This window comes from Phasianus colchicus, chromosome 31 (assembly GCF_987193195.1).
Source record: "Phasianus colchicus chromosome 31, bPhaCol1.hap1.1, whole genome shotgun sequence".
Lineage (NCBI taxonomy): Eukaryota > Metazoa > Chordata > Aves > Galliformes > Phasianidae > Phasianus > Phasianus colchicus.
The window spans coordinates 3,541,762-3,567,944 of record NC_143466.1 but is presented as its reverse complement, the minus strand read 5'-3'; the positions used below and the strand labels follow the sequence as shown (position 1 = coordinate 3,567,944).

Below are 26,183 nucleotides of genomic sequence, written 5' to 3'. Positions count from 1 at the left end.
CGGCGGGGGGGAGGGGGGGAGGGGGGTCAGTGGGGACAACAGGATCAGTGGGGTCAATGGGGCGGTGAGGGTCAATGGGGGTGGTGGGGTCAGTAGGGTCAATAGGGTCAATGGGGTCAATGGGGGTGGTGGGGTCAGTACGGTCAATAGGGTCAATGGGGTCAATGGGGTGGTGGGGGTGGTGGGGGGTGGTGGGGTCAGTGGGGACAATAGGATCAGTGGGGTCATTGGGGTCAATGGGGTCAATGGGGAGGTGGGGATGGCGGGGGTGATGGGGGTGGTGGGGGGTGATGGGGTCAGTGGGGACAATAGGATCAATGGGGTCAATGGGGTCAATGGGGTGGCGGGGTTGATGGGGGTGGCGGGGTCAGTGGGGACAACAGGATCAATAGGGTCATTGGGGTCAATGGGGCAGTGGGGGTGATGGGGGTGGTGGGGTCAGTAGGGTCAATAGGGTCATTGGGGTCAATGGGGTGGTGGGGTGGTAGGGGGAGGGGGGTTTAGGGGGAGGGGGGGTCAGTGGGGACAACAGGATCAATGGGGTCATTGGGGTCAATGGGGTGGTGGGGGTGGCGGGGTCAGTAGGGTCAATAGGGTCATTGGGGTCAATGGGGTGGTGGGGGTGGTAGGGGGAGGGGGATTTAGGGGGAAGGGGGGGTCAGTGGGGACAATAGGATCAATGGGGTCAATGGAGTCAGTGGGGCAGTGGGGGTGGTGGGGTCAGTGGGGCAATAGGGGCGATGGGGTCAATGGGGGCTGTAGGGATGGTGGGGGTAATGGGGTGGGGGTGGGGGGGGGCACAATGAGGTCAGTGGGGGCAATGAGGTCCATAAGGCAATGAGGTCAATGGGGTCAGTGGGGTAATGGAATCAATGGGGGCAATGAGGGCATTGGGGTCGATGGGGGCATTGGGGTCAATGGGGACGCTGGGATGAATGGGGATCAATGGGGATGAATGGGGATCAGTGGGGATGAATGGGGATCAATGGGGATGAATGGGTTCATTGATGGCAGTGGGGACCAATGGGGATCAATGGGAACGTTGAGATCAATGGGGATCAATGGGTTCATTGATGTCAATGGGTTCATTGGGATCAATGGGGACCAAGGGGGACATTGGGGTCAATGGGGACCAATGGGTTCATTGGTGTCAATGGGAGCATTGGGATCAATGGGGATCAATGGGGACCAATGGGTTCATTGGGATCAGTGGGGATCAATGGGGATCAATAGGAACACTGTGGTCAATGGGTTCATTGGGATCAATGGGACACAGCGGTGGCCCATGGGACCCGGCGGCCATCTTGTCACCCCAATGGTGGCCAATGGGACCCGGCGGCCATCTTGCCCCCCCCGCCCCCAGCAAGCAATGAGGGGGGGGTTCACAACCTGCTCTGCCCCTCCCCCCCCCCCCAGGGATTCCCCATTGCTTTAAGCGATAACTGCTTCACCCCTACACCCCCCCACCACCCAAAATTTGGGGGGGTGGGCTGACCCTTGACCTCTGACCCTTGACCTCTGTGCCCCCCCCTCCCCACGTGGCTGGTCCACACTGGGGTCAGCCCCGTTAGCACAAATTGGGGGGGGGGGGGCTTAGAGTGAGGGGTGGGGTCCTGGGGGGGGGGAGGAAGGGGGGGGGGGGGGGAGGGTCGCATTGGGGGGGGGGAGGGGAGCAGCTCTGGGGGGGGGGAGGGGAGGCCCCCCCCCAAATTTCCGTGGCAATAAGTGGCATATGTAGCTTCAATCCCCCCCCAAATAAAATATATGAGGGGGGGGCGGGGACGGGGAGGGGGACACCCCCGAAAATGGGGGTGGGGAGGGGGGAGGGGCTCGGGGGGGGGCACAGAGCTCTCCTCGCCCCCCCCCTCCCCCGCCTGCGCTGTATGATATGTAAATAGGGATCGACCTCAATAAAGGATTTCAGACTGTGCCCCCCCGCGTGAGACCCCCCCCAAAAAAAAGAATCCCCCCCTCCCTCGGGTGTGAGAGGGGATCTGTGGGGCTGGGGGGGGTTAAGGGGGGGTCTATGGGGGATTCTGGGGGGGCTGTGGGGGGCAGTGTGGTCTATGGATTCTATGGTGGGGGGGCTCTGGGGGGGCTGTGGGGTCCGTGGGGGGGGGGCTATGGGGAGGCTATGGGAGGTAAGGGAGTTTAGGGGGGGGGTGGGGGGACTGTGGGGTTTCTGGGGGGGCTATAGGGGATTTATGGGGGCTTGGGGGGCCTATGGGGGGGTTATGGGGGGGTTATGGGGTCTGTGGGGGGTCTTCGGGGGCTATAAGGATTTTGGGGAGGCTATGGGGCCTATGGGGGGGCTATGGGGGGTTTTGGGGGGGATAATGGGAAGCAATGGGGACTGTGGGGGTTATTGGGGGGTTTTGGGGGGGTTTGGGGAGGTAATGGGTTCTATGGGGGGGGCTATGGGGGTCTTTGGGGATTTGGGGTTTCTATGGGGGGGTTATTGGGGGGGCTATGAGGGCTATAGGGATCTATGAGGGATCTATGGGGGGGCTATGGGGGGGTCTATGGGGTCTAAGGGGCTATGGGGGGATTTGGGGGGGCTATGGGGTCTTATGGGGGGATTTTGCGGGGGCTGTGGGGGTTTATGGCAGCTTTGGGGACTTGGGGGGGTTTATGGATTCTATGGTGGGGGGGTTCTGGGGGGGGGGCTATAGGGCTGAGGGGCTATGGGGGCTACGGGGGGGCTATGGGGGGGTTTGGGGGGGGCTATGGGGCCTGAGGGGCTATGGGGATTATGGAGTGGGGGGGCCATGGGGGGGGGGGTTGAGGAGGTTATGGGGGCTGAGGGGTTATGGGAGGTTATAGGGGAGCTATGGGGGCTATGGGGGGGTTCTGGGGGGGCTCTCCGGTGCTGCCGGCCGTGACTCCGCCCCTCTTTGCGGCCCCACCCCCATGGGGGGGAGGAGCGGATTGGGGGGGGGGGCGAGGCCACGCCGTCTCCATGGCAACGCCGCCAGCATCTCCCCCCCCCCCCCCCCGTCTCCATGGCAACCGGCGGCAGCATCCCACGGCCCCCCGCCGCCATGACGTCACGCCGCCCCCCCCCCCCATCCTTCCCCCCCCCCCCATTCCGTTCCCTTTCAATCCGGGGGGGCTCCGCCCCCCTCCCGCCCCCGCTGCAGCCGCGCCCGAACCGACACCGCCGCCCGCACCCCCGGGACCCCCCCGGCTCCGGGACCCCCCCCACAACAGCAACAGACGGAAAGCGACGCCCCCCCCCCAAAAAAAAAAAGAAAAGAAGGACCCCCCCCCAAAGAAAAGGAGCCCAACCGCCTCCCCCCCCCCCCGGCAGGAGCGGCTTCGGACCCCCCCGGAGGTAAAAACTGGGGGGGCACTGGGATTTGGGGGGGGGGAACGGCGGGGGGGGGGCGTTGCTGGGGGGGCAATTGGGGGGGGGCAATGGGATTCGGGGGGGGTAATGGGGTTCTATGGGTTAAGGGGGGGGATTTGGGTTGGGGGGGGGGGTATAAAGGAGTCCGGGGGGGGGAATTAAAGGGGGGGGGCTTTGGGTGCTGGGGGGGCACTGTGGGGTTTTGTGGGGGGGCTGTGTTTGGGGGGGGGGAATTAAAGTGGCTCTTTGGGGGGGTATTGGGGGGGGGTGCTTGGGGGGGGCCTGGGGGGGTCTTTAGGGCTGGGGGGGGTCCTGGGGGGCCTTTAGGGCTGGGGGGGGTCGTGAGGAGATGGGGGGGGGCAGATTTCAGGGGGTCCTGGGGGGGTTCGTGGTTTCTTGGGGGGGGGTCGTGAGGGGAACTGGGGGGGGGGATTTCGGTGGGTCCTGGAGGGGGGGATGATGGGGGGGGGGGCGAGGGGGTGTTTAGGGAGGAGAGGGGGGGTCCTGGGGGGGCTTTGGGGTCCTGGGGATTTTGGGGGGGGGTCTTGGGAAAGGGGGGGGGGGCGGCTGTGAGGATATGGGGGGGGGGGGAGGGGCTGCTCGCTCACATGCGCGTGCAAAAGTGCTGCGTGTGAGTCAGCTGTGAGTCAGTGCGTGCCATGATGGGGGGGGTTGCACACGCGTGTGCAAGAGCGTGCTTGGAGGGGGGGGGGCGTGCGAAATCCTCGTGAGAAGCGAGGGGAGCCCTCGTGCAAAATGGGTGTGCAACGAGCCCGTGCTGCAGTGCTGTGTGAGGCGTGTGAGCGATTGTGCAAAGCCCGCGTGCAAAGCGCTCGTGGGGGGGCTGTCGTGTGAAGCCGCTCTGCAAAATGCTTGTGCAAATTGCTCGTGCAAAATGCTCCTTGCTGCAAAGCTCTTGTGCAAAAGCCTCGCACAAGGAAACCACGCGCGCCGGTGCAATGCAGTGGTGCAAAAAACACTTGTGCAAGAGGTGAGCGTGATCCTTGTGGGACGTGCCCGTGCAACGCCCTCGTGCAACGTCCTCGTGCAAAACCCACTGTGTGATGTCCTTGTGCAAAGCTCTCGTGCAATGTCCTCGTGCAACGCCCGAGTGCAGCGATTCTGGAAAGTGCTTGTGCAAAACCCTCGTGCAACAATAGTGGAAAGCGCTTGTGCAAGGCTACAGTGCAAAACCCTCGTGCAACGATCACGGGAGTCGCTCGTGCAAAGCCCTCGTGCAACGCCCCCGTGCAAAACTCCTCGTGCAACGACCATGGAAAGCGCTCGTGCAACACCTTCGTGCAAAACCGTCGTGCAAACCCCCCCCCCCTTTCTGTCTCCCCGCAGCGCAGCCCCACAGAGGAGCGCCGCCCCCCCCCCATCGCCGCCTCCGCTTCCGTGCGAAGCCCCCCCCGCGCCCCCCGCCCCAAAATGGCGTCCGCCTGCCGGGGGGGGGGCTGAGCGGGGAGGGGGGGGGCAGAACCGGGGTCACCCCCCCCCCAACCCCCCCACCCCCGGGGGGGGCTCCTCTCCCATTGGTGGAAAGGGAAAGGGGGGGGTCCCGAACGGAGGGGTGGGGGGGGTCACCTCGGGGGGGTGGGCGCGTGTATTTTCCCTCCCCCCCCCCCATATTTAAGGGGGGGGTCGTATTTGGGGTCCCCCCCCAACAGAACGACGCTGTGGGGGGGGCACTCATTGGGGTCCCCCCAATACCCGGATATAACGCCCCCCCCCAACAGTAGCCCCCATTTAAAGGGGGTCCGGACTGCGGTGTCACCCCCCCCACACCCCAACATCGCCCGTTTAAGGGGGTCCGCATAGGGGTCCCCCCCACAAAACATCGCCCATTTAAGGGGGTCCCCCCACTGCTCCCCATTTAAAGGGGCCGCGTAGAGGTGGGGGGGTTACATCAGGGTCTCCCCCCCCCCAGCATCCCCCATTTAAAGGGGGTCCGTTCTGTGGTCCCCCCCCAACATCGCCCATTTAAGGGGGGTCCGCATTGGGGTCCCCCCCAACACCCCTCATTTAAAGGGGCCCACACAGGGGTCTTCCCCAAATCCCCCCTCACCTAAAGGGGTCCGGACTGTGGTCCCCCTCCCCCAGCATCGCCCATTTAAGGGGAGGATCCGCACTGGGGTTCCCCCCCTACACACACCCTCATTTAAAAGGGTCTTCACAGGGGTCCCCCCCAAATACCCCACAAATAAAGGGCCCCCCCCCAACACCCCCCATTCAAAAGGTTCCCCCATTTACCCCCCCACTTAAAGGGGCCCCATAGCGGGGGGGGGTTACATCAGGGCCCCCCCAACACCCCCACTTAAAGGGACCCCCCCTTACACCCCTCATTTAAAGGGGTTCATACAAGGGTCTCCCCCTACATCCCCCATCAAAGGGGTCCCCCCCCAACACCCCCCACTTAAAGGGGCCCTCAGGTGGGCCCCCCCCCAGACACCCCTCATTTAAACGGGTCTGAACAGGTCTCTCCTCTTATATCCCCCTTTTAAAGGGGTCCCCCCCCCCAACACCCCCCGCTTAAAGGGGCCCTGCCCCCATTCCCTCATTTAAAGGGGTCCATACGGGGGTCCCCTCCAATATCCCCCATTTAAAGGGACCCCCCCCAACACCCCCCTCTTAAAGGGGTAAAGACACCCCTCTCCCCCAATCCAACCCTCCCCCCCCCTCCCCCAATCCAACCCCCCCCCTCCCCACCTGCGTGGGGGGGTTTTTGGGTTTTTTTCCTCCCATTCCAAGAACCATTCGGGGGTCTCCCTTCCCATAGCGGGAGGGGGGGGGGTCCCGTGGGGGGGGAAATCGGTCAGGCTGGAGTCCCTCAAGCGTTGGAATGGGGAGGGGGTGGCGTGGTGTGAGCGGGGGGTGCAGGCGTTGCTGACAGCCGTGGGGGCCTTCGCTGCCTTCGGCCTCATGACCATCGCCATCGGCACCGACTACTGGCTGTACGCCAGGGCCTTCATCTGCAACACCAGCAACGCCTCCGGGGGGGGGGAAGAGGGGGGACATCGAGACCGAAGGGACCCCGGGGGGCTCACCCACTCCGGACTATGGAGGATCTGCTGCTTGGAAGGTAATGGGGTTGGGGGAGGGGGTGGGGGGAAAGTTGTGGCACTGTGATGGGGAAGATCGCAGCATGGCTGGGAAGGTCGTGGCACCGCCATAGGGAGGCTCACAGCATGAGAGGGAAGCTCACGGCACCGTTGTGGGGAAGCTCGCAGCATGAGAAGGAAGGTCGTGGCACTGTGGTGGGGAAGCTCACAGCATGAGAGGGAAGGTCGTGGCACTGCCGTGGGGAAGCTCACAGCATTGTAATGCTATAGGGAAGGCCATGGCACTGCCGTGGGGAAGCTCACAGCATGGTGATGCCATAGGGGTGGCTGTGGCACTGTTTGGGGAAGCTCACAGCACAGCGCTGCTATAGGGAAAAGCCCACGGTGCCCCTCTGACGTCCCCACGGCGGTGTCCCCATCCCTCTGATGTCCCCACAGCGACCCCACAGCGACCCCGTGACGTCCCCTGTCCTCTTCGCGGCCCCATAACGGTGTCCCCCATCCCCGCGGTGTCCCCAACCCTTTAATGACCCCATAATGTCCCCAACCCCACAGAGTCCTCCATCCCCATGGAGTCCCCACCCCATTGATGTCCCCATGATGTCCCCAACCCCACACAGTCCTCCATCCCACAGAGGAGCCCCCATGGTGTCCCTTTGATGTCCCCATGGTGTCCCCATGACGTCCCCATCCTTTTGGTATCCCCACGATGTCCCCATGATGTCCCCCACCCTCTTTGTGGCCCCACGTCCCCCCCATCCCCATGGTGTCCCCACGGTGTCCCCCACACCCACCATGTCCCCATCCCTGCCATGTCCCCACATTGTCCCCATCCCCTTGGTGACCCCACAATGGTGTCCCCATCCCTGTGATGTCCCCATGGTGTCCCCACAGTGACCCCATGATGTCCCCCCCCTCTTTGTGGCCCCACGTCCCCCCCATCCCCATGATGTCCCCATGATGTCCCCAACCCCACTGATGTCCCCATGATGTCCCCAACCCCACACAGTCCTCCATCCCACAAAGGAGTCCCCATGATGTCCCCACCACAGCCCCCAACCCGCTGATGTCCCCATGATGTCCCCATCCTTATGGTGTCCCCATGGTGTTGTCCCCCAAACCCACCATGTCCCCATCCCTTCATGTCCCCACGGTGTCCCCATAGTGACCCCACGATGTCCCCACAGTGTCCCCAACCCTTTATGACCCCACGATGTCCCCCATCCTCTTCGTGACCCCATCATGACGTCGTGTCCCCCCCCCCAATGTCCCCACAGCGTCCCCATCCTTATGGCACCCCCACGATCTCCCCATGGTGTCCCCTAAACCCACCACGTCCCCCATCCCTTTGGTGACCCCCCGATGTCCCCCCCCCCGCTGTGTCCCCCCATAACGACCCCCCTCCCGCCCCCCCCCAGGCCTGAAGCGAGGGCTGTGCCTGAAGATCAACCACTTCCCCGAGGACATGGAGTACGACCACGACAGCGCCGAGTACCTGCTCCGTGAGTCGCCATGGCAACCATCCAGCACCATGGCAACCATCCCAGCATCGCCATGGCAACCGTCCCAGCACCATGGCAACCATCCCAGCATCGCCATGGCAACCATCCCAGCATCACCATGGTGACATTCCAGCGTCCCCACAGCAACTGCATTGACATCACCATGGCAACGACCTCAGCATCGCCATGGCAACCATCCCAGCATCGCCATGGCAACCATCCAGCACCATGGCAACCATCCCAGCATCGCCATGGCAACCATCCCAGCACCATGGCAACCATCCCAGCATCGCCATGGCAACTGCATTGACATCACCATGGCAACGACCTCAGCATCATCATGGTGACCACTCCATCACCATGGCAACCATCCCAGCATCGCCATGGCGACCACTTCATCACCATAGCAACCATCCCAGCATCGCCATGGCGACATCCTGGCATCACCATGGCGACCACTCCATCACCATGGTGACATCCCAGCGTCCCCATAGCAATTGCATTGTCATCACCATGGCAACGACCACTTCATCGCCATGGCAACCATCCCAGCATCACCATGGCGACCACTTCATCGCCATGGCAACCATCCCAGCATCGCCATGGCAACCATCCCAGTATCGCCATGGCGACCTCTCCATCACCATGGCAACCATCCCAGCATCCCCATAGCAACTGTATTGGCATCACCATGGCAACCGCCTCAGTGTCACCATGGTGACATCCCAGCATCACCACAGCAACCACCCCTGACATCACCATGGCAACCGCCTGAGCATCACCATGGCAACCATCCCAGCATCCCCATAGCAACCGCCCCCCCCGCGGCCACGCCCCTTAGCAACGCGGTTCCCATGGCAACGCCCCCCTCCCCCAACACCCTCCTCCCCCTCCCTCCGGGTAACGGATCAGGGATCTGCCTTCTGATTGGCTGCTGGCCAGGAGAGCCTCCCTGCGGATTGGCTGCTGCTCTCAGTGTGTGCCTGGCTCTGATTGGCTGATGGTGTCCTGGGGATTCTGTGCTTTGATTGGCTGTCGCTCCCTTTGCCCTTCACCCACTTCAGAAAATCTCCCTCCTGATTGGCCGCTGGCCTCTGAGCCTCTGTGCTCTGATTGGCTCCTGACCCCAAAGACCTTCTTCTCCGATTGGCTGGGGGCTGGCAGATCTGCACAGGTCTCTGATTGGTTCCTGGCCCTGAAGGCTCTGATTGGCCAAGGATGATGGATCCCATTCTGCTTCTGAGCCCTCATTGGTTGCCACTCTAGAGGTCTCCCATTGGCTGGAGCTAACAGATCCCACTCAAAACCTGAGCTCCGATTGGCAGCCATGTGTCAGTCTCCTATTGGCTGAAGCTGGCATCCCTTGGGATTCTATGCAGTCTGATTGGTCACCTGCTTCCTGAGCTCCCATTGGCCAGAGCCAACAGATCTCACTCCAATCCAGAGCTCTGATTGGCCAGGCACTTCCTGAGCTCCCATTCACCAGAACCAACAGATCCCGCTCTAATCCTGATCTCTGATTGGCCAGCCGTATGTCAAACTGCTATTGGCCGTAACCAACAGATCCCACTCAGTCCCTGATCTCCAATTGGCCACGCACTTCCCGACCTCCCATTGGCCACAGCCAACAGATCCCATCCGATCCAGAGCTCTGATTGGCCACGCACTTCCCGACCTCCCATTGGCCACAGCCAACAGACCCCATCCGATCCAGAGCTCTGATTGGCCACGCACTTCCCGACCTCCCATTGGCCACAGCCAACAGACCCCATCCGATCCAGAGCTCTGATTGGCCACGCACTTCCCGACCTCCCATTGGCCACAGCCAACAGACCCCATCCAACCCAGAGCTCTGATTCTCACCCTCTTCCCCACCTCCCATTGGCCAAATCTAACCTTCTCCCCCTCCCCACATCCCCTCCCCCCCTCCCCCCCCCTCCCCCCCTAACGGCGGGCTCTGATTGGCTGCCCTCAGGGGTGGTCCGGGCCTCCAGCATCTTCCCCATCCTGAGCGCCGTGCTGCTGCTGCTGGGGGGGCTCTGCGTGGCCGCCAGCCGCCTGCAACGCGCCCGCACCAGCCTGGTGCTGGGGGCCGGGATCCTCTTCGTGGCTGCTGGTCTGTGGGGGGGCAATATTCCATGGGGGGGGGCAATGTTCCATGGGGGGGGTCCCCGATATCCTGGGGTGGGGGTCCCGATATCCTAGGGGGGGTTCCAGTATCCTATGGGGGGGAGGGTCCCCAATATCCCATGGCTGGGTCCTCAATATCCTATGGGGGGGGTCTGCAATATGCTATGGGGGGGTTCCAGTATCCTATGGGGGGGGCAATATCCTATCAGAGGGGATCCTGATATCCTAGGGGGGGTTCACAGTATCCTATGGGGGAGAAGGTCCTCAATATCCTATGGGGGGGGGCAATATCCTAGGGGGGGTCCTAATATCCTATGGGGGGGTTCCGGTATCCTATGGGGGGTCCTGATATCCTATGGGGGGTTCACAGTATCCTATGGGGTGGAGGGTCCCCAATATCCCACGGCTGGGTCCCCAATATCCTCTGGGGGGGGGCAGCAATATCCTAGGGGGGGGTCCCCAATATCCTATGTGGGGTCCCAGTATCCTATGGGGGGGAGGGTCCCCAATATCCCATGGTGGGGTCCTCAATATCCTATGGGGGGGGTCTGCAATATCCTATGTGGGGAGGGTCCTCAATATCCCATTGGGGGGGGGCCAATATCCTATGGGGGGAAGGGTCCCCTGTGTCCCATGGGGGGGGTTCCCAAGATCCTGGAAGGGAGGGGAAAGGGTCCCCGATATCCTGGGGGGGGTCCCGATATTCTATGGGGGGTTCACAGTATCCTATGGGGGGGAGAGTCCCCAGTATCCCATGGCTGGGTCCTCAATATCCTATGGAGGGGGGGGCAATATCCTAGGGGGGGTCCCCAGCATCCCATGGGGGGGGGCTTCTAATGGGCTGCCCCTTGTTGCCCCCCCATTTCTCACTGTTTGCCCCCCCTCCCCGCCTTCCCCTCATCCCACCTCCCTGCCTCCTCCCCCCCCATATCTCCCTCCTTCCCCCCTCACCCCCCACCCTCCCCCCATTCCTCCCTCCCTGCCCCTTTTCCTCACCCTCCCCACGACCCCCCCCATTTTCTGCCCCCCCTTTTCCCCCCTCTTCCCCCCCATTACCCCCCCTCACCCCCCATTCCTCCCTTCCTGCCTCTTTTCCTCATTCCCCCCACCCCCCCACGACCCCCCCATTTTCTGTCCCCCCCTTCCTGCCCCAATATCTCCCTCCTTCCCCCCTCCCCCCCATATCTCCCCCCTCACCCCCCATTCCTCCCTCCCTGCCCCTTTTCCTCACCACCCCCCACCCCCCACGACCCCCCCATTTTCTGTCCCCCCCTTCCTGCCCTCATATCTCCCTCCTTCCCCCCTTCCCCCCCACATCACCCCCTCACCCCCCCCACTCCCCATTCCTCCCTCCCTGCCCCTTTCCCTCACCACCCCCCACCCCCCACGACCCCCCCATTTTCTGTCCCCCCCTTCCTGCCCCAATATCTCCCTCCTTCCCCCCTCCCCCCCCACATCTCCCCCTCACCCCCCATTCTCCCCCCATTCCTCCCTCCCTGCCCCTTTCCCTCACCACCCCCCACCCCCCACGACCCCCCCCATTTTCTGCTGCCCCCTTTGCCCCCCCCAGGTCTCAGTAACATCATCGGGGTCATCGTGTACATCTCGGCCAACGCCGGGGACCCGGGCACGAAGCGGGACGAGGAGAAGAAGAGCCACTACTCGTACGGCTGGTCCTTTTACTTCGGCGGCCTCTCGTTCATCCTGGCCGAAGCCATCGGCGTCCTGGCCGTCAACCTTTACATCGAGCGGCACCGCAAAGCCCGGGGGGGGCGGCGGGGGGGGCAGTCGGGGGTCCCGGCGCCGCCGGAGGTTCGTTGCTGGCGGACCCCCAGTCGTCCTCTTCTTCCTACCCCCCCCCGCCGCCCCCCCCCCGCTCGGCGGCCCCCCGCCCCCGCCCCCGCCGCCGTTCCCGTTCCGGTTCCCGTTCGAGCGAAGCCGGCAGATCGAGGGGGGGGGACGCGTCTCCTCCTCCCCCCCCTCCCAGCAATAAAGCCGGTGGGGGGAGCGGGGGGGGGGCGGCCGGGGGGGTCGGGGGGGGGCAGCCTTCCCCCGCCGATATTTCCATGTACACTTTATCCAGGGAGGGGGTCCCGCCCCCCCCGCCGCCCCCCGGGACCCCCGGCCCCCCCCCGGCTTTCCTGCAGCTCCACAACGCGTTCGGGAAGGACCCCCCCCCCGGGGGAGGCGCCCCCGACAGCGCCTCGGGGACCAGCACCCTCAACCGCAAAACCACCCCCGTCTGACCCCCCCCCCCCCCCAATTAACGGGTCGTTAACCGTAATTAACGGCGGAGCATCCCGCAATTAACGCCCGTCGCCATCGGCCGGTGGCCTTAACGCCGGTATCGCCGCTGGGGGCGGGGCGTCTTCATCTTCATCATCGTCATCGTCATCTTCATCATCGTCATCATCTTCACCTTCATCATCGTCATCTTCATTATTGTCGTCTTCATCTTCGTCATCTTCGTCATTGCCATCATCTTCACCAGCACCATCTTCATTATCCTCATCACCATCATCATCTTCATCATCGTTGTCTTCACCTTCATCATCCCCACTATTGTCATCAGCATCAGCATCTTCACCTTCATCATCGTCATCTTCATCATCATTGTCATCGTCATCATCTTCATCACCGTCACCTTCATCGCCATCATTTTCATTGTCACCTTCATCATCGTCGCCTTCATCTTTGTCGTCGTCGTCGTCTTCACCTTCATCATCTTCATCATCATCACCATCTTCATCACCATTGTCGTCATCTTCATCAGCATCATCTTCATCATCGTCATCATCTTCACCTTCATCATCGTCATCTTCGTTATCATCGTTGTCATCGCCATCTTCATCATCTTCATCATCAGCATCACCAAACGCCCCCAACCTCCTGGCAGAGCCTTCGGCCTCGGCCTTCTTCTTCCTCTTCGTCATCGCTTCCATCATCTTCATCCTCATCATCGTCTTCATCTTCGTCGTCTTCATCTTCACCATCATCGTCGTCATCATCATCGCTGTCAGCGTCATCCACTGCCCCCAACCTCCCGGCAGAGCCTTCAGCCTCGGCCCTCCTCTTCCTCTTCGTCATCATCATCTTCATTATCTTCATCATCTTCATCATCATCTTCATCATCATCTTCATCATCATCAGCAGCAGCATCATCCAATGCCCCCAACCTCCTAGCAAAGCCTTCAGCCTCAGCCTTCCTCTTTCTCTTCCTCTTCCTCTTCCTCTTCCTTTTCTTCTTTGTCATCATCATCTTCATCATCTTCATCTTCATTTCATTATCATCTTCATCACCATCATCAGCAGCGTCATCCATTGCCTCCAACCTCCTGGCAGAGCCTTCAGCCTCAGCCTTCCTCCTCCTCCTCCTCCTCCTCCTCCTCCTCCTCCTCCTCACCATCCTTATGGCCATCATCATCATCATCATCACCATCATCCAATGCCCCTGAGCTCCTCAGCAGAGCCTTCAGCCTCAGCCTTCCTCCTCCTCCTCCTCCTCGCCTTCACCCCCCCGCCCCCCCCTTATTGCCACCCTCCCCCACAGCCTTCCTCCCCCCCCCAACCTTCCTCCTCCTCACCCCTCCCCTTCCTCCTCTTCCTCCCCCCCCCCCCCGCGAAAACCCCGTTACCCCACATTTGGGGGGGGGGTCCAAAAACCGCCCCCTCCCCCCAAAACCACCGCATTATTGGGACCCCCCCCAAAACAACAGAACCCCCAAAACGATCGTATTGGTGGGGACCCCCCCCCCAAAAAAAAACACAGCACCTTATTGGGACCCTCCCCATTATTGGGACCCGCCCACTATTGAGACCCCTCCCCCATTTTTGAGACCCCCCCCCATTATCCGTACCCCCCCTCAAAGCCATTATATTATTATTGGGGACCCCCCCCCCCCCAGCTCCTTTCTGGGGGGCTTCCCAATGAAGCGGGGGGGGTGGGGGGGGGGTAACCCTGTGCCTTACGGTGTCCCCCCCCCCAAATAAAAGCGATGGGGCGCGGGGTCACCCCCCCCCCAATGGTCCCCACTGCCCCCCCCCCCATTGCTCCGGGGGGGGGGGGAGGGGGGGGGATTATGGTTGCAGAGCTGGGCTCTGCCATATGGAGCCCCCCCTTGGTGCCCCCCCCGCTGCCCCCATGTCCCCCCCAGACCCTCCCAGTGCCCCCCAGTGCCTTCATACCCCCCCATACACCCCCCCGCGCCCCCATCTCCCCCCCGACCTCCCATTTCCCCCCCATATGGCATCCATTGCCCCCCCATATCCCCCCCCCATCCCTCCCACTGCCCCCCCCCCCACCCCCCCATTTCCCCCCCATATCACACCCAGCGCCCCCCCCCCCCCAAATAGCCGTTAATTAAAGGTGGGGGCAGAGGGAAGAAGTGGAGGGGGGGCCAGGATCATTGGGAGCCCCCCCACCCCACGCCGCCCCCCCCCGCCCCAACCCCGCAACGCTCAGAGCTGGGACCCCCCAGACCCCGCCCCCCTGTGTATAGCCCCGCCCACTCAGGGCCACGCCCCCTCGTGAGAAACCCCGCCCCCTTTGTATTATAGCCCCGCCCCCCGCCGGAAGTCCCGCCCCCCCCCGCCCCCCGTGCATGGATTTTTACGGAATTTTCGCTGTTTCAAATAAAATCGGATCTCTGGAAGCGGCTCCGGGGGGCCGTGCGGACGCGGGGGGGGGAAACTGGGGGGAGATATGGGGGAAGAAATGGAAGAAGGGGGCATAGAGCCGTTCGATTGGCTCCGAGTGCTGTCAGTCACGGAGAAAGGCGGGATCGTCGCGTTCTGAGTGTTGATTGGACAGCACCGCTGCCCATCACCGCCCACAGCGGCTCAACGCGCCTGATTGGTCACAGCCCGCCGCCAATGAATCGCCACGGCGGGCAACGCATGAAACGTGCGCTCCCATTGGCCGAAAGGCGACGTCCGTCAGGCAACACGGGCGCCGATTGGCTCAGCCGGCCGAAAAGGCGGGGCCGGGCAGGGAGGGCGGCGGAGGGCGGAGGAGAGGAGCGGCGCGGACGGAGCGGCCCCGGGAGAGCTCCGCTCCAGCCGCCATGGAGGACGGAGTCTATGGTACGGCCGTTCCGTCCTTTAATGGGGGGGGAGGGGCGTCGTCCGCCGCGTTTTGGGGGTGGGGGATGGGAGGGGGGGGGGGTGAGAGATCGCGGTGTGTCACGTGACAGCGCCGCACCTCCACCTGGGAAGGGGGAGCGGTCACGTGACGGGGCCGCGGCAATCCGTGGGGAGGGGGGAGATGGGAGGCCACGCCCCCTCGGCTCCCTGACCACGCCCCCAGCGCAGGATTGAATGGGACGGGGGCGTGGCCGCGGCGGTGGGGCGGGGCTTGGTGTAAGACGGGGCGGGGCTAGCGGGAAGGGGCGGGGCTACAAAGATGGTGCGGCTGGGGTCACTGGAGGTCACGTTCAGGGATGAGGGGCGGGGCGAACGGTGGGCGGGGCTTAATGAAGGGGGCGGGGCTACGGAGGTGGGATGGCTTAATGGAAAGGGGGCGGGGCTTAAGGGAAGGGCGGGGCCAGAGGGAGGTTCGGTGGGGTCGTGTTTGGGTCTGGGGGCGGGGCTATAGGGATGGGAGGGGCTTGTGAGGGGGGGCGGGGCTTAAGCAAAAGGGGGCGGGGCTATGGAAGTGGGAGGGGCTGTGGGGGAAGGGTGTGGAGCAAACGCCAAAGTGGGCGGAGCTACAGGCCAAATGGGTTACTTTGGGTCAAGGGGGCGGGGTCACGTGGTAGGGGAAAGAGGGGCCAAGATTGAACACCCCCCCCCCCCACCCCCAAATTGCCCCCCCTCCCCCCCAGTGCCCCCCGACCTGACGGCGGCCGAACGCCTGGAGCTGGAGAGCATCCGCAGGAGGAAGCAGGAGCTGCTGGGGGAAATCCAGCGGCTGCGGGAGGAGCTGAGCGAGGCCATGGGGGAGGTGGAGGGGCTGGAGGCCAGCGAGGGCAGGTAGGACCCCCCCCCTCCCCCCCCCAAAAAATCCCGACCCCAGAACAGCCCCCAAATGGCCCCAAAGTCACCCCCCAGAGCTGCCTGGAATCACCCCAAAAATGGTCCCCGAATCCCAGCAGATGGGACCCCCCCCCCCCAGCTCCCCCCATATCTTTGTGTTGTCACCCCCCCGCCCCCAAGGACCCCCCCAGGATCCCCAGTTCCTCCCCACATCCCTCTGTCCCATCCCCCCCCCACCGCCAATGCCTAACCCCAAATCCCCCCCCTCAATTCTCGTCAGCCCGCTCCCCCACAGACACCCGATCCCCCCCCATATATCTGTGCCCCCATCTCTCTATACACCCCTCCCCCAACCATCCCCCCCCCTCCCCCACCATTCTTATCCAACCCCCCCCACAGACCCCCAACTCCCCCCCATATCTCTCTCCCCCCACTCCAACATTTTAATCCACCCCCCAGGACCCCCCATGTCCCCCCCTTTACCCACCAGGACCCCCCATACCCTCCCGTTCCCCCCCCCCAGGACCCCCCTGACCGATCCTTGAGCCTCCCCTCCATCCCAACCCCCATTTATTGCCCCCCCCCCAAAATGTTATAACCCCCCCCCCCAGCAAAACCCTCCAACGCAACCGCAAGATGGGGATGGGCCGCAAGAAATTCAACATGGACCCCAAAAAGGTGACGACCCCCCCCCCCCCATCCTTCAGGAAACCCCCTCACCGACAACCCCCGCCCCCCCGGGGGGGGTCACTGATGGCTGTTTGGGGCGGGGGGGGTCGCAGGGGATCCAGTTCCTGGTGGACAACGAGCTGCTGAGGCACACGGCCGAGGAGATCGCGCGCTTCCTCTATAAGGGGGAGGGGCTCAACAAGACCGCCATCGGAGACTACCTGGGGGAGAGGTGGGCGGGGCTTAGCGGGGGCGGGGCTTAGCGGGGGGCGGGGCTTGGTGTGGGGGTGGGGCTTGAGGGTTGAGGGCGGAGCTTGGGGCTGGGCTGGGGGCGGGGCATGAGGCTGAGGGTGGGGGTTGGGGGCGGGGCTTAGCGATGGGGGCGGGGCTTAAGGGCTGGGGGTGGGGCGTGGCATAAGGCTGAGGGTGGGAGTTGGGGGCGGGGCTTAGTGAAGGGGTGTGGCTTAAAGATGGGGGCGGGGTAAAGCGATGGGGCGGGGCTTAATGCTGGGGTGGGGCTTAAATCCAGGGCGGGGCTTAAGGCTGGGGGCGGGGCCTAAGGCTGGGGGCGGGGATTGGGTTCAGGGGGGTGGAGCCAAGATGCAACGTGTTGAGAGCATCCCTGTGTGGGATGGGCTATGCTAATTTATGGTAATAAGGAAAGGGGTGGGTATGGCCTACCTGAGAGGGGGCGGGGCTTGAGGCTGGGGCGGGGATTGGATTGAAAAGGGGTGGGGACAAGGTGCTAAGGGGTGGCAGCTGCCCACTGTGGGATTGGGTATGGTAATTTATGGTAATGAGAGAAGGCATGGGCGTGGTCGAGCCATCAGGGGCAGGGCGGGGGCGGGGCTTAGTTTCAGAGGGGGTGGGGCCACCTTGCAATGGGTTGAGTACATCGCTATGTGGGATTGGATATGGTAATTTAGTAATTAGGGTAGGGTTGGGTGTGGTTTATCCAGAAGGGGGGCGGGGCTTGTCTTCAGAAGGGGCGGGGCCAAGTTGCAACGAGGTGAAGGCAGTAATGTGTGGTGCTGGGTATGGTAATTTATGGTAATGAGGGAGGAAGTGGGTGTGGCCTGTTCAGCATGGGGGTGTGGTCGGTAAGAGTGGGGCTGTTGGGCGGGGCTTAGCTCCAGAGGGGGCGGGGCCAAGGCACCGAGGGCGGACGCATCCCTTCTGTTGGGTTGGGTATGGTAATTTATGGTAATCCCGGGTTGGGGGCGGGGCTGTGGGCGGGGCTAAGCTCAGGCCCCGCCCCCAGGGAGGAGTTCAATATCGCGGTGCTCCACGCCTTCGTCGACCTCCACGAGTTCACCGACCTCAACCTGGTGCAGGCGCTGCGGTCAGGGGGGGTCCTGGGGGGTGGGGGGGGTGTGGGGGGGCTTCTTTGGGGTCCTGGGTGGGGTCTGATAGGGTCTGGGGTCCGTGGGGGGGGAAACCCCTTGGGTTTTTTGGGGTTTGGAGGGAGTTCTTTAGGATCTGGAGTGGTTCTGGGGGGGCCTGGGGGTCCCCATAGGGTGTTGGGGGCTGGGGGGGGTCCCTGGGGGCTGTATTTAGGTCTGGGGGGGTCACAGCTGCCCTCCACCCCCCCCCCCCATGCAGTTCCTGTGGGGTCCCTGGGGTCTGGGAGGGTCCATAGGGGCCATGTTTGGGTCTGGGGGGGTCTCTCGTGTCCATTCCCCCCCCCCAGGTAGTTTCTATGGGGTCCCTGGGAATACAGTTTGCAGGGGGGTGGGGGGGGGGGGGCATGTTTGGGGTGAGAATTTGGGGCTCTGATGTTGGGGTTTGGGGTCTGGGGGGTCCTTTGGGCTGTATTTGGGTGGGGGGGGGGGGGCCCACATCTCCCTTCACTCCCCTCCCATGAAGTCCCTGGGGTTGAGAATAGGGAGGAGGGGGGGGGGGCAAATATGGGGACGGGATGTGGGGCTCTGGGGTTGGAGTTTGGGGTATTGGGGGGGGGGGGGTCCTTTGGGTTGTATTTGGGTCTGGGGGTGGGGGGGGGGGGTCACGCCTGTGTCCGTCCGTCCGTCCCCTTAACAATTTCTGTAGGGTCCCTGGGATTGGGGGGAGCACCTGTGGGAAGGGAATGTGGGGCTGTGTGTGGGGGTTTGGGGTCTGGGGGGGGGGGGTCACATGTATTCCCCCCCCCTCCCCCAGGCAGTTCCTGTGGAGTTTCCGTCTGCCGGGGGAGGCGCAGAAAATCGACCGCATGATGGAAGCCTTCGCACAGCGCTACTGCCTCTGCAACCCGGGGGTCTTCCAGTGCACCGGTATTTGGGGGGGGGGCTGGGGGGGGGGGAGGGGGCAGGAAATGGGGGGGGGGGGGGTCAGAATGGGGGGAGCGGGTGGATCTGGGGGGGGGGGGGGGGCAGGAAATGGGGGGGGGGGGCATCAGAATGGGGGGAGCGGGCGGATCTGTGGGTGGATGTGGGGGTATAGAGGGGGTTATATGGGGGGATTGGGGGGGGTGGGGATGGAGAGCACAAAGCAGGGCTGGGGGGGGACAAAAATTGGGGGGGGGGCGTCAGAATGGGGGATATATGGGGGGGGATATGGGGCTGTAGATGGGGATATATGGGGGTATGGGGGGATATGGGGGGGTTGTTGGGGATGGAGAGCTCATAGCTGGGCTGAGGGGGGGGCAGAAAATGGGGGGGGCATCAGAATGGGGGTGGGGGATACATGGGGATATGTGGGGATATATGGGGGGATAGGGGGGATGGGGGGGATAATTGGGTATGGGGGGGATATGGGGTATGAGGGGGATGTGGGGGGGGTTGTTGGGGATGTGGAGCTCAAAGCGGTGCGGGGGGGGGGCAGAAAATGGGGGGGGGCATCAGAATGGGGGTGGGGGTACATGGGGATATAGAAGGGGATGTAGGGCTATGGGGGGGGGATATGGGGATATAGGGACGTATGTGGGGGTATGGGGGGATATGGGGGGGTTGTTGGGGATGTGGAGCTCATAGCTGGGCTGGGGGGGGGCAGAGAATGGGGGGGGGCATCAGAGTGAGGGGTGGGGGTACATGGGGATATGTGGGGATATACGGGGGGATATGGGGGGGATATGGGGGTCTAGGGGGCACGGGGGGGATATGGGGGCACCTGAGGGACCCCCCCCACCTTGCCGACCCCCCCGCCCCCCCCAGACACGTGCTACGTGCTGTCCTTTGCCGTCATCATGCTGAACACGTCGCTGCACAACCCCAACGTCAGGGACAAACCCACGGCCGAGCGCTTCGTGGCCATGAACCGCGGCATCAACGACGGCGGGGACCTCCCCGAGGAGCTGCTCAGGGTGGGCGGGGCTTACGGGGGGGCGGGGCTTAAAGGGGAGGGGCCTCAAGGGGGCGTGGGCTGAGGGGGAGGGGGATAGAAGTGGGGGATCTGGCCATAGGGATGCGTTGTGTGTGGGGGGGTGCAGTGAGGTGGTGCGGCCTGTAGGGGGCGCAGTGATGGGGGGGGCTAAAGGGGAGGAGCCTAAAGGGGGCGTGGTCTGAGGGGAGGGGCCCAGAAGTGGGGTCTGCCCATAGAATTGCATTGGGGGGGGGCATTGAGGTGGGTGTAGTGAGGGGGCGTGGCCTAAAGGGGGCGTGGTCAGATGGGGGGTGGGGCCAATAAGTGGGGTTCGCCCATAGAGTTGCATTGAGGGGGTGGGGCCAGTGGGGGGTGGGCGCAGTGAGGGGGCGTGGCCTAAAGTGGGCGGGGCTCAGGTGGGGTGGAGCTGCGTCGGTGGAGCCAGAAGTTGTTTGCTCGGAGCCTATTGGCTGAGAGCGGAGTGGGCGGGGCTTGAGATACACCGGGGGCGGGGCTTAGTGGATGTGGGCGGGACTTGAGGTTCTAGGGAGGGGCTTGGCCTGCTGTGGTTGGAAGCCATTGGCTGAGCGTGGGGCGTGGGCGGGGCATGTGAGTCTGTGGGCAGAGATGATTGGCTGAGCGTTGGTGTGGGCGGGGCATGTGATTCTCTGGGCAGAGATGATTGGCTGAGCGTTGTGTGGGCGGGGCTCGAGGCTGTGCGGGTGGAGCCCATTGGGGGTGGGTCCTGGGGGGGGTGGGGGGGGCTGTGAGAATTGGGGGTGCGGGGTCTTTGGTGGTGGCAATGGAGGGGATGCCGGGGTGGGGGGGAGGGGGGGGCACTGGGAACAATGGGAGTCACTGGGGAGTCCTTAGGGATTTCGGGGGGCCCATGGGGGGTCCGGAGGGGGCAGTAATTGAGGGGGGGGAGGTTGGGGGGGGTAACGCTGACCCCCCCCCCCCAGAACCTGTACGAGAGCATCCGCAGCGAGCCGTTCAAGATCCCCGAGGACGACGGCAACGACCTGACGCACACCTTCTTCAACCCCGACCGCGAGGGCTGGCTGCTCAAGCTGGGTGAGACCCCCGCCCCTGGCCGAAGCCCCTCCCCCCCCCCCCAGCCTGAAGGCCACGCCCCCCCACCCGAGCTTAAGCCACGCCCCCCCCCCCTTTTGGGCCACGCTTCCAATACCCCGCTCTGCGCTCTGCTCCAGCCACGCCCCCACGAGCTGAAGCCACGCCCACCCGGCGCTGACCACGCCCCCTTACCAGCACCCCGCTGTGTTGTGCAGCGTGTAGGCCACGCCCCCTTCTGCTCAGGCCACGCCCACTCCAGCCCTGGCCACGCCCCTTTTCTTCTTTTCTACTCTCTATGCTGTCCCCCAATTCCCCCCAATTCCCCCCAGTTCCCCCCAGTGCCCCCCCCCCACTCATTCCCAGTGCCCCCCCTCCCCACACTCCTCCCAGAGCCCACCGCCCCCCCCCTCCATTTTGGGGAGGGGTCCCATTTGATCTCACTGACGTTTCCTCTCTCTTTTTTCCTCTCTGTCCTCATCTGTCACCCCCTCCCCCCCCCACCCCAAACCCCCCCAACCACCCCCCCCCACTGCTGGCACCTGCTTGGCCCCCCCAGGAGGTACGTAATGGGGGGGGGGGGCAAATTGCCTCCCCCCAGAACCCCCTATTGCCCCCCCCAGTCCCCCATTACCCCCCAAAGCCCCCATTTCCCCCCCCAGACCCTCATTGCACCCCCCGTCCCTCATTACCCCCCCATCGCCCCCCCCCCCCAAAAAAACCACATCCCCCCCCCCAACTTTTCCATATTTCATCTCTACCCCCCCACCTTGGGACCGCTCCCCCCCCCCCCCAAATCCCATTGCCCCCCAACTTCCTTCCTTCCTGCCCCCCCCATCTTTTCCATATCCTCTCATTCCCCACTGCCCCCCCCCCCCCCCGCCACATTGAGACCCCCCCCCTCGCCCCCCCCACATTGTGACCCCCCCCCATAGGCGGGCGGGTGAAGACGTGGAAGCGCCGCTGGTTCATCCTGACCGACAACTGCCTCTATTACTTCGAATACACCACGGTGAGACCCCCCCCGGGCCCCCCCCCCATTTCAAGACCCCCCCCAGGACCCCCTGACCCCCCCCTCTGCCCCCCCCTCCAGGATAAGGAGCCTCGGGGCATCATCCCCCTGGAGAACCTCAGCATCCGTGAGGTGGAGGACCCCCGCAAACCGGTGAGACCCCCCCCAATATTCCCCCCCCCCGAAATCTGTACCCCCACAACGTCTGCTCCCCTTTTGTTCCCCCCCCACAACGCCCCCACTTTGTCCCCCCAATCCCCCCATAAATCCCCCCACCCCCCAATTCTGACGCCCCCCCCATTTTTGCACCCCCCAGCACTGCTTTGAGCTCCACATCCCCAACAACCCCCCCTTCCCCCCCTTATACCCCCATAAATCCCCATATCCCCCCCATATCCCTCCCATATCCCCCATACATCTCCATAAACCCCCCCACCCGCCATTCTGACGCCCCCCCCCAATTTCTGCCCCCCCCAGCACTGCTTCGAGCTCTACATCCCCAACAACCCCCCTATATTCCCATAGCCCCCCCATTCCCCCTCTGTATCCCCCTATATCCCCATATAACTCCCCCATACACCCCCATAAACCCCCCCACCCCCCATTCTGACGCCCCCCCCCCCAATTTCTGCCCCCCCCCAGCACTGCTTTGAGCTCTACATCCCCAACAACCCCCCATACCCTCAATATCCCCCCCCATATCCCCCCCATATCCCCCATACACCCCCATAAACCCCCCCACGCCCCATTCTGACGCCCCCCCCCCCAATTTCTGCCCCCCCCCAGCACTGCTTCGAGCTCTACATCCCCAACAACCCCCCATACCCCCCTATATCCCCATATCCCCCCCATTCCCCCTCTGTATCCCTCTATATCCCCCCATATCCCCCCATACACCCCCATAAGCCCCCCCACGCCCCATTCTGACGCCCCCCCCTCCAATTTCTGCCCCCCCCAGCACTGCTTCGAGCTCTACATCCCCAACAACAAGGGCCAGCTGATCAAGGCGTGTAAGACGGAGGCGGACGGCCGCGTGGTGGAGGGGAACCACGTTGTGTACCGCATCTCCGCCCCCACCCGCGACCAGAAGGACGAGTGGATCAAATCCATACAGTGAGAATCCCCCCCCCGGGACCCCCCCCCACAAAATAATAACCCCACGGAACTACCCCCCCCCCCCAACCCGGGACCCCCCAGATCCCCCCCATCCTATGCTGGGATGCAGGGAACTCCCCTGTGGGTTGTATGACCCCAAATAGCCCCAAAGGGGACACAGGATCCCCCCCCAAGACCCCCCAAGACCCTCAGGGTCCCCCAGGACCCCCTGACCCCCCCCCAGGCCCCTCCAGGACCTCCTGACCCCCCCCCCATCCTATGCTGGGATGCAGGGAACTCCACCATGGGTTGTATGACCCCAAATAGCCCCAAAGGGGCACAGGACTCCCCCCCCCCCACCCCCCCAAGATCCTCTCAGGACCCCCAGGCCCACCCAGAACCCCCTGACCCCCCCCCAAGACCCCCAGGCCCCCGCAGGACCTCCTGACCCCCCCATCCCCTACTGAGATACAGGGAACTCCATCATGTATTGTATGACCCCAAATAAGCCCAAAGGGGGCACAGGACCCCCCCCCCACCCCCTCAAGACCCCCCAGGACCCCCAGGCACTCCCAGGACCCCCTGACCCCCCCCCCCAGGACCCCAGGTACCCCCCAGGACCTCCTGACCCCCCCAGACTCCCCCTGGACCCCCCAGATCCCCCCCATCCTATGCTGGGATGCAGGGAACTCCATCATGTATTGTATGACGCCAAATAGCCCCAAAGGGGACACAGGACCCCCCCCCCGCACCCCCCCAAGACCCCCCCAGGACCTCCAAGACCCCCTCCCAGATCCCCCCCCTTGGACCCCCCAGACTCCCCATCCTATGCTGGGATGCAGGGAATTCCCCCATGGGTTATATGACCCCAAATAACCCCAAAGGGAACAAAAGACCCCCCCACGACCCCCCCCAGACCCATATAAGACTCCCCCAGGACGGCCAGACCCCCCCTTAGTACCATATGGGACCCCCCCGGCCCCCCCCTCCCCCAGACATCACCATGGCTTGGGGGTGCAGCAAAATGTCCCCATAATCCTACATAGGACCCCTCCCCTCAAGACCCCCCAAAATCCCCCTTTGCCCCCCCCCCAGACCCCCTATAAACCCCCATTACCCCCCATAACCTCCCATTGCCCCCCCTTTGCCCCCCCAGAACCCCCAATATACCCCCTATAAACCCTCATTGCCCCCCCATAAACCCCCATTACCCCCCCATAACCTCCCAGCCCCTCCATAAACCCCCATTGCCCCCCCATAACCTCCCAGCCCCCCCATTGCCCCCCCCAGAACCCCCAAATAGCCCCCCATTAAACCCCCATTGCCCCCCCTGTTGCCCCCCCCCCAACAACCCCCCACCCATAGGACCCAGAACTTGGGGGGGGGGGGTGGATGACAGCTCCCTCCCACCCCATCATACTGGGGTCCTCCGACTCCATTTTGAGGAGGGGTCTCCCTGACCCCCCCCCCTCACCGTGTGCCCCCCCCACGTGCCCCCCACCCCCCCCATGTCCCCCCCCCAGGGCCGCTGTCAGTGTGGACCCCTTCTATGAGATGCTGGCCGCCCGCAAGAAGCGAATCTCCGTCAAGAAGAAGCAGGAGCAGCCCTGAGGATGGGGGGGGGCCGGGACCACCCCCCCCAACAGGACACCCCAAAACTGCGGGGGGGGGGGAGGGGGGGTCACCTGAGACCCTTCCCCCCATCCTCCAGGACCGTGGGGTCGCCCCAGGATCTCGGGACCCCCCCCTCCCCCCCCCATGGACTTCAGGGCTCCTTCGGGATCGTGGGGACCCCCCCTCACAAATGAGGGGAACCCCCCCCCCCCCCACAGACTCTGAATCCCCTCCTCCCCCCTCCAGGAGATTTGGGGACCCCCCCCCTTAACTTTGGGACCCCCCCCCCAACTTTGGGACCCCCCCTCAGACTTTGGGACCCCCAAAGATCTTGGGGTCGTTCCAATGGACCTTCCAGGACCTTGAGGGCCTGTCTGGATCATGTGGACCCCCCCCCACAAATGAGGGGACCCCCCCTCAAATTTCGGGACCCCCTTCTCAGGCTCTGGGACCCCCCCAGGACCTTTTGCCCCCCCAAGGGCCACACAGACCCCCTCCTCCCCCCCAAATATTGGGGTCCCATTCGGATTCTGAAGCCCCCCCTGGAATTTGAGGGACCTTCCAGGACCTCGAGGGCCCTTCAGGATCGTGGGGACCCCCCCTCACAAATGAGAGGCTCCCCCCCCCCCCCCCCCCAAGAACTTGAGGACCCCCCCCACGGACTCTGAACGCCCCCCACCCCCAGGAGCTTTGGAGACCCCCCTCAAATTTGGGGACCCCCCCCCCCAGATGTTGGGGTCCCATTTGGATCTTTGAGACCCCCCCCAACTTTGGGACCCTCGTGGACCCCCCCACCCCCCCCCCAAAATTTGGGGTCTCATTTGGATCTTGGGGACCCCCCCCAGCTTTGGGACCCCCCCATGACTCTGGGACCCCCCCTCAGACACACAGACACCCCCCCCAAAAAACATTGGGGTCCCAGTGGGATCTTGATGACCCCCCCACAACTTTGGGACCCCCCCCCTTTCAAGATCCATTGAAATCCTTCCCCCCCCCCCCCCCCAAATTCTGCCCCCCCCCCATCAAAACCCGGGGGGGGGTTGGGGGGGGGCACAGCAACGACCCCCCCCCCATTTGCACACGTTTGTGAGCGGAGCTTCTGCAGGGCGGAAGCTGGGGGGGGGGGGCGTGAGTGCACACGCGTGTGCAAGGGTCACGTGTCCTAACCGTGTCCCCCCCCCCCCACAAAAACACTACAGCCCCCCCCAGTCCTCCCAGTTTGGCACTGGGGGGGTCACGTGTCATTTCCCCCCCCCCCCTTTATTTATGGTTGGGGTCTCGGCCCCCATTAAAGGCGCAGAAATGAGGGGGGGGGTCGCAGCATTTCTCCATGGGGGGGGGCTGGGGGGGGGTTGTGTTTATTGTGCGTTTTTTGGGGGGAAAAACGGTGGTTTGGGGGGCGGGGGGGG

The 26,183-nt window shown here is 63.9% G+C and overlaps 3 protein-coding genes across 3 annotated transcripts; 2 read left to right on the top strand and 1 right to left on the bottom strand.

Annotated features, from left to right (window-relative positions):
- The first annotated feature begins 6,141 nt into the window (after positions 1-6,141).
- CACNG8 (calcium voltage-gated channel auxiliary subunit gamma 8) lies at positions 6,142-12,289 on the top strand. The gene is made up of 5 exons (XM_090127556.1): positions 6,142-6,431; positions 7,830-7,913; positions 9,889-10,029; positions 11,614-11,957; positions 12,191-12,289. Exons 1-5 carry the CDS (start codon positions 6,272-6,274, stop codon positions 12,287-12,289), a joined length of 828 nt encoding a protein of 275 aa, XP_089983682.1. The 5' UTR covers positions 6,142-6,271.
- Positions 12,178-13,159, bottom strand: LOC116241521 (uncharacterized). Its single transcript, XM_031612092.2, has one exon. The coding sequence runs from the start codon at positions 13,067-13,069 to the stop codon at positions 12,350-12,352; it is 720 nt and encodes a 239-aa protein (XP_031467952.2). The 5' UTR covers positions 13,070-13,159; the 3' UTR covers positions 12,178-12,349.
- Positions 13,160-14,994: 1,835 nt separating this feature from the next.
- Positions 14,995-24,913, top strand: CYTH2 (cytohesin 2). Its single transcript, XM_090127601.1, has 12 exons — positions 14,995-15,125; positions 15,866-16,013; positions 16,628-16,694; positions 16,799-16,917; positions 17,947-18,027; positions 18,843-18,955; positions 19,835-19,983; positions 20,945-21,056; positions 21,989-22,065; positions 22,147-22,218; positions 23,024-23,178; positions 24,684-24,913. The coding sequence occupies exons 1-12, from the start codon at positions 15,107-15,109 to the stop codon at positions 24,769-24,771; spliced, it is 1,200 nt and encodes a 399-aa protein (XP_089983727.1). The 5' UTR covers positions 14,995-15,106; the 3' UTR covers positions 24,772-24,913.
- Positions 24,914-26,183: the final 1,270 nt, after the last annotated feature.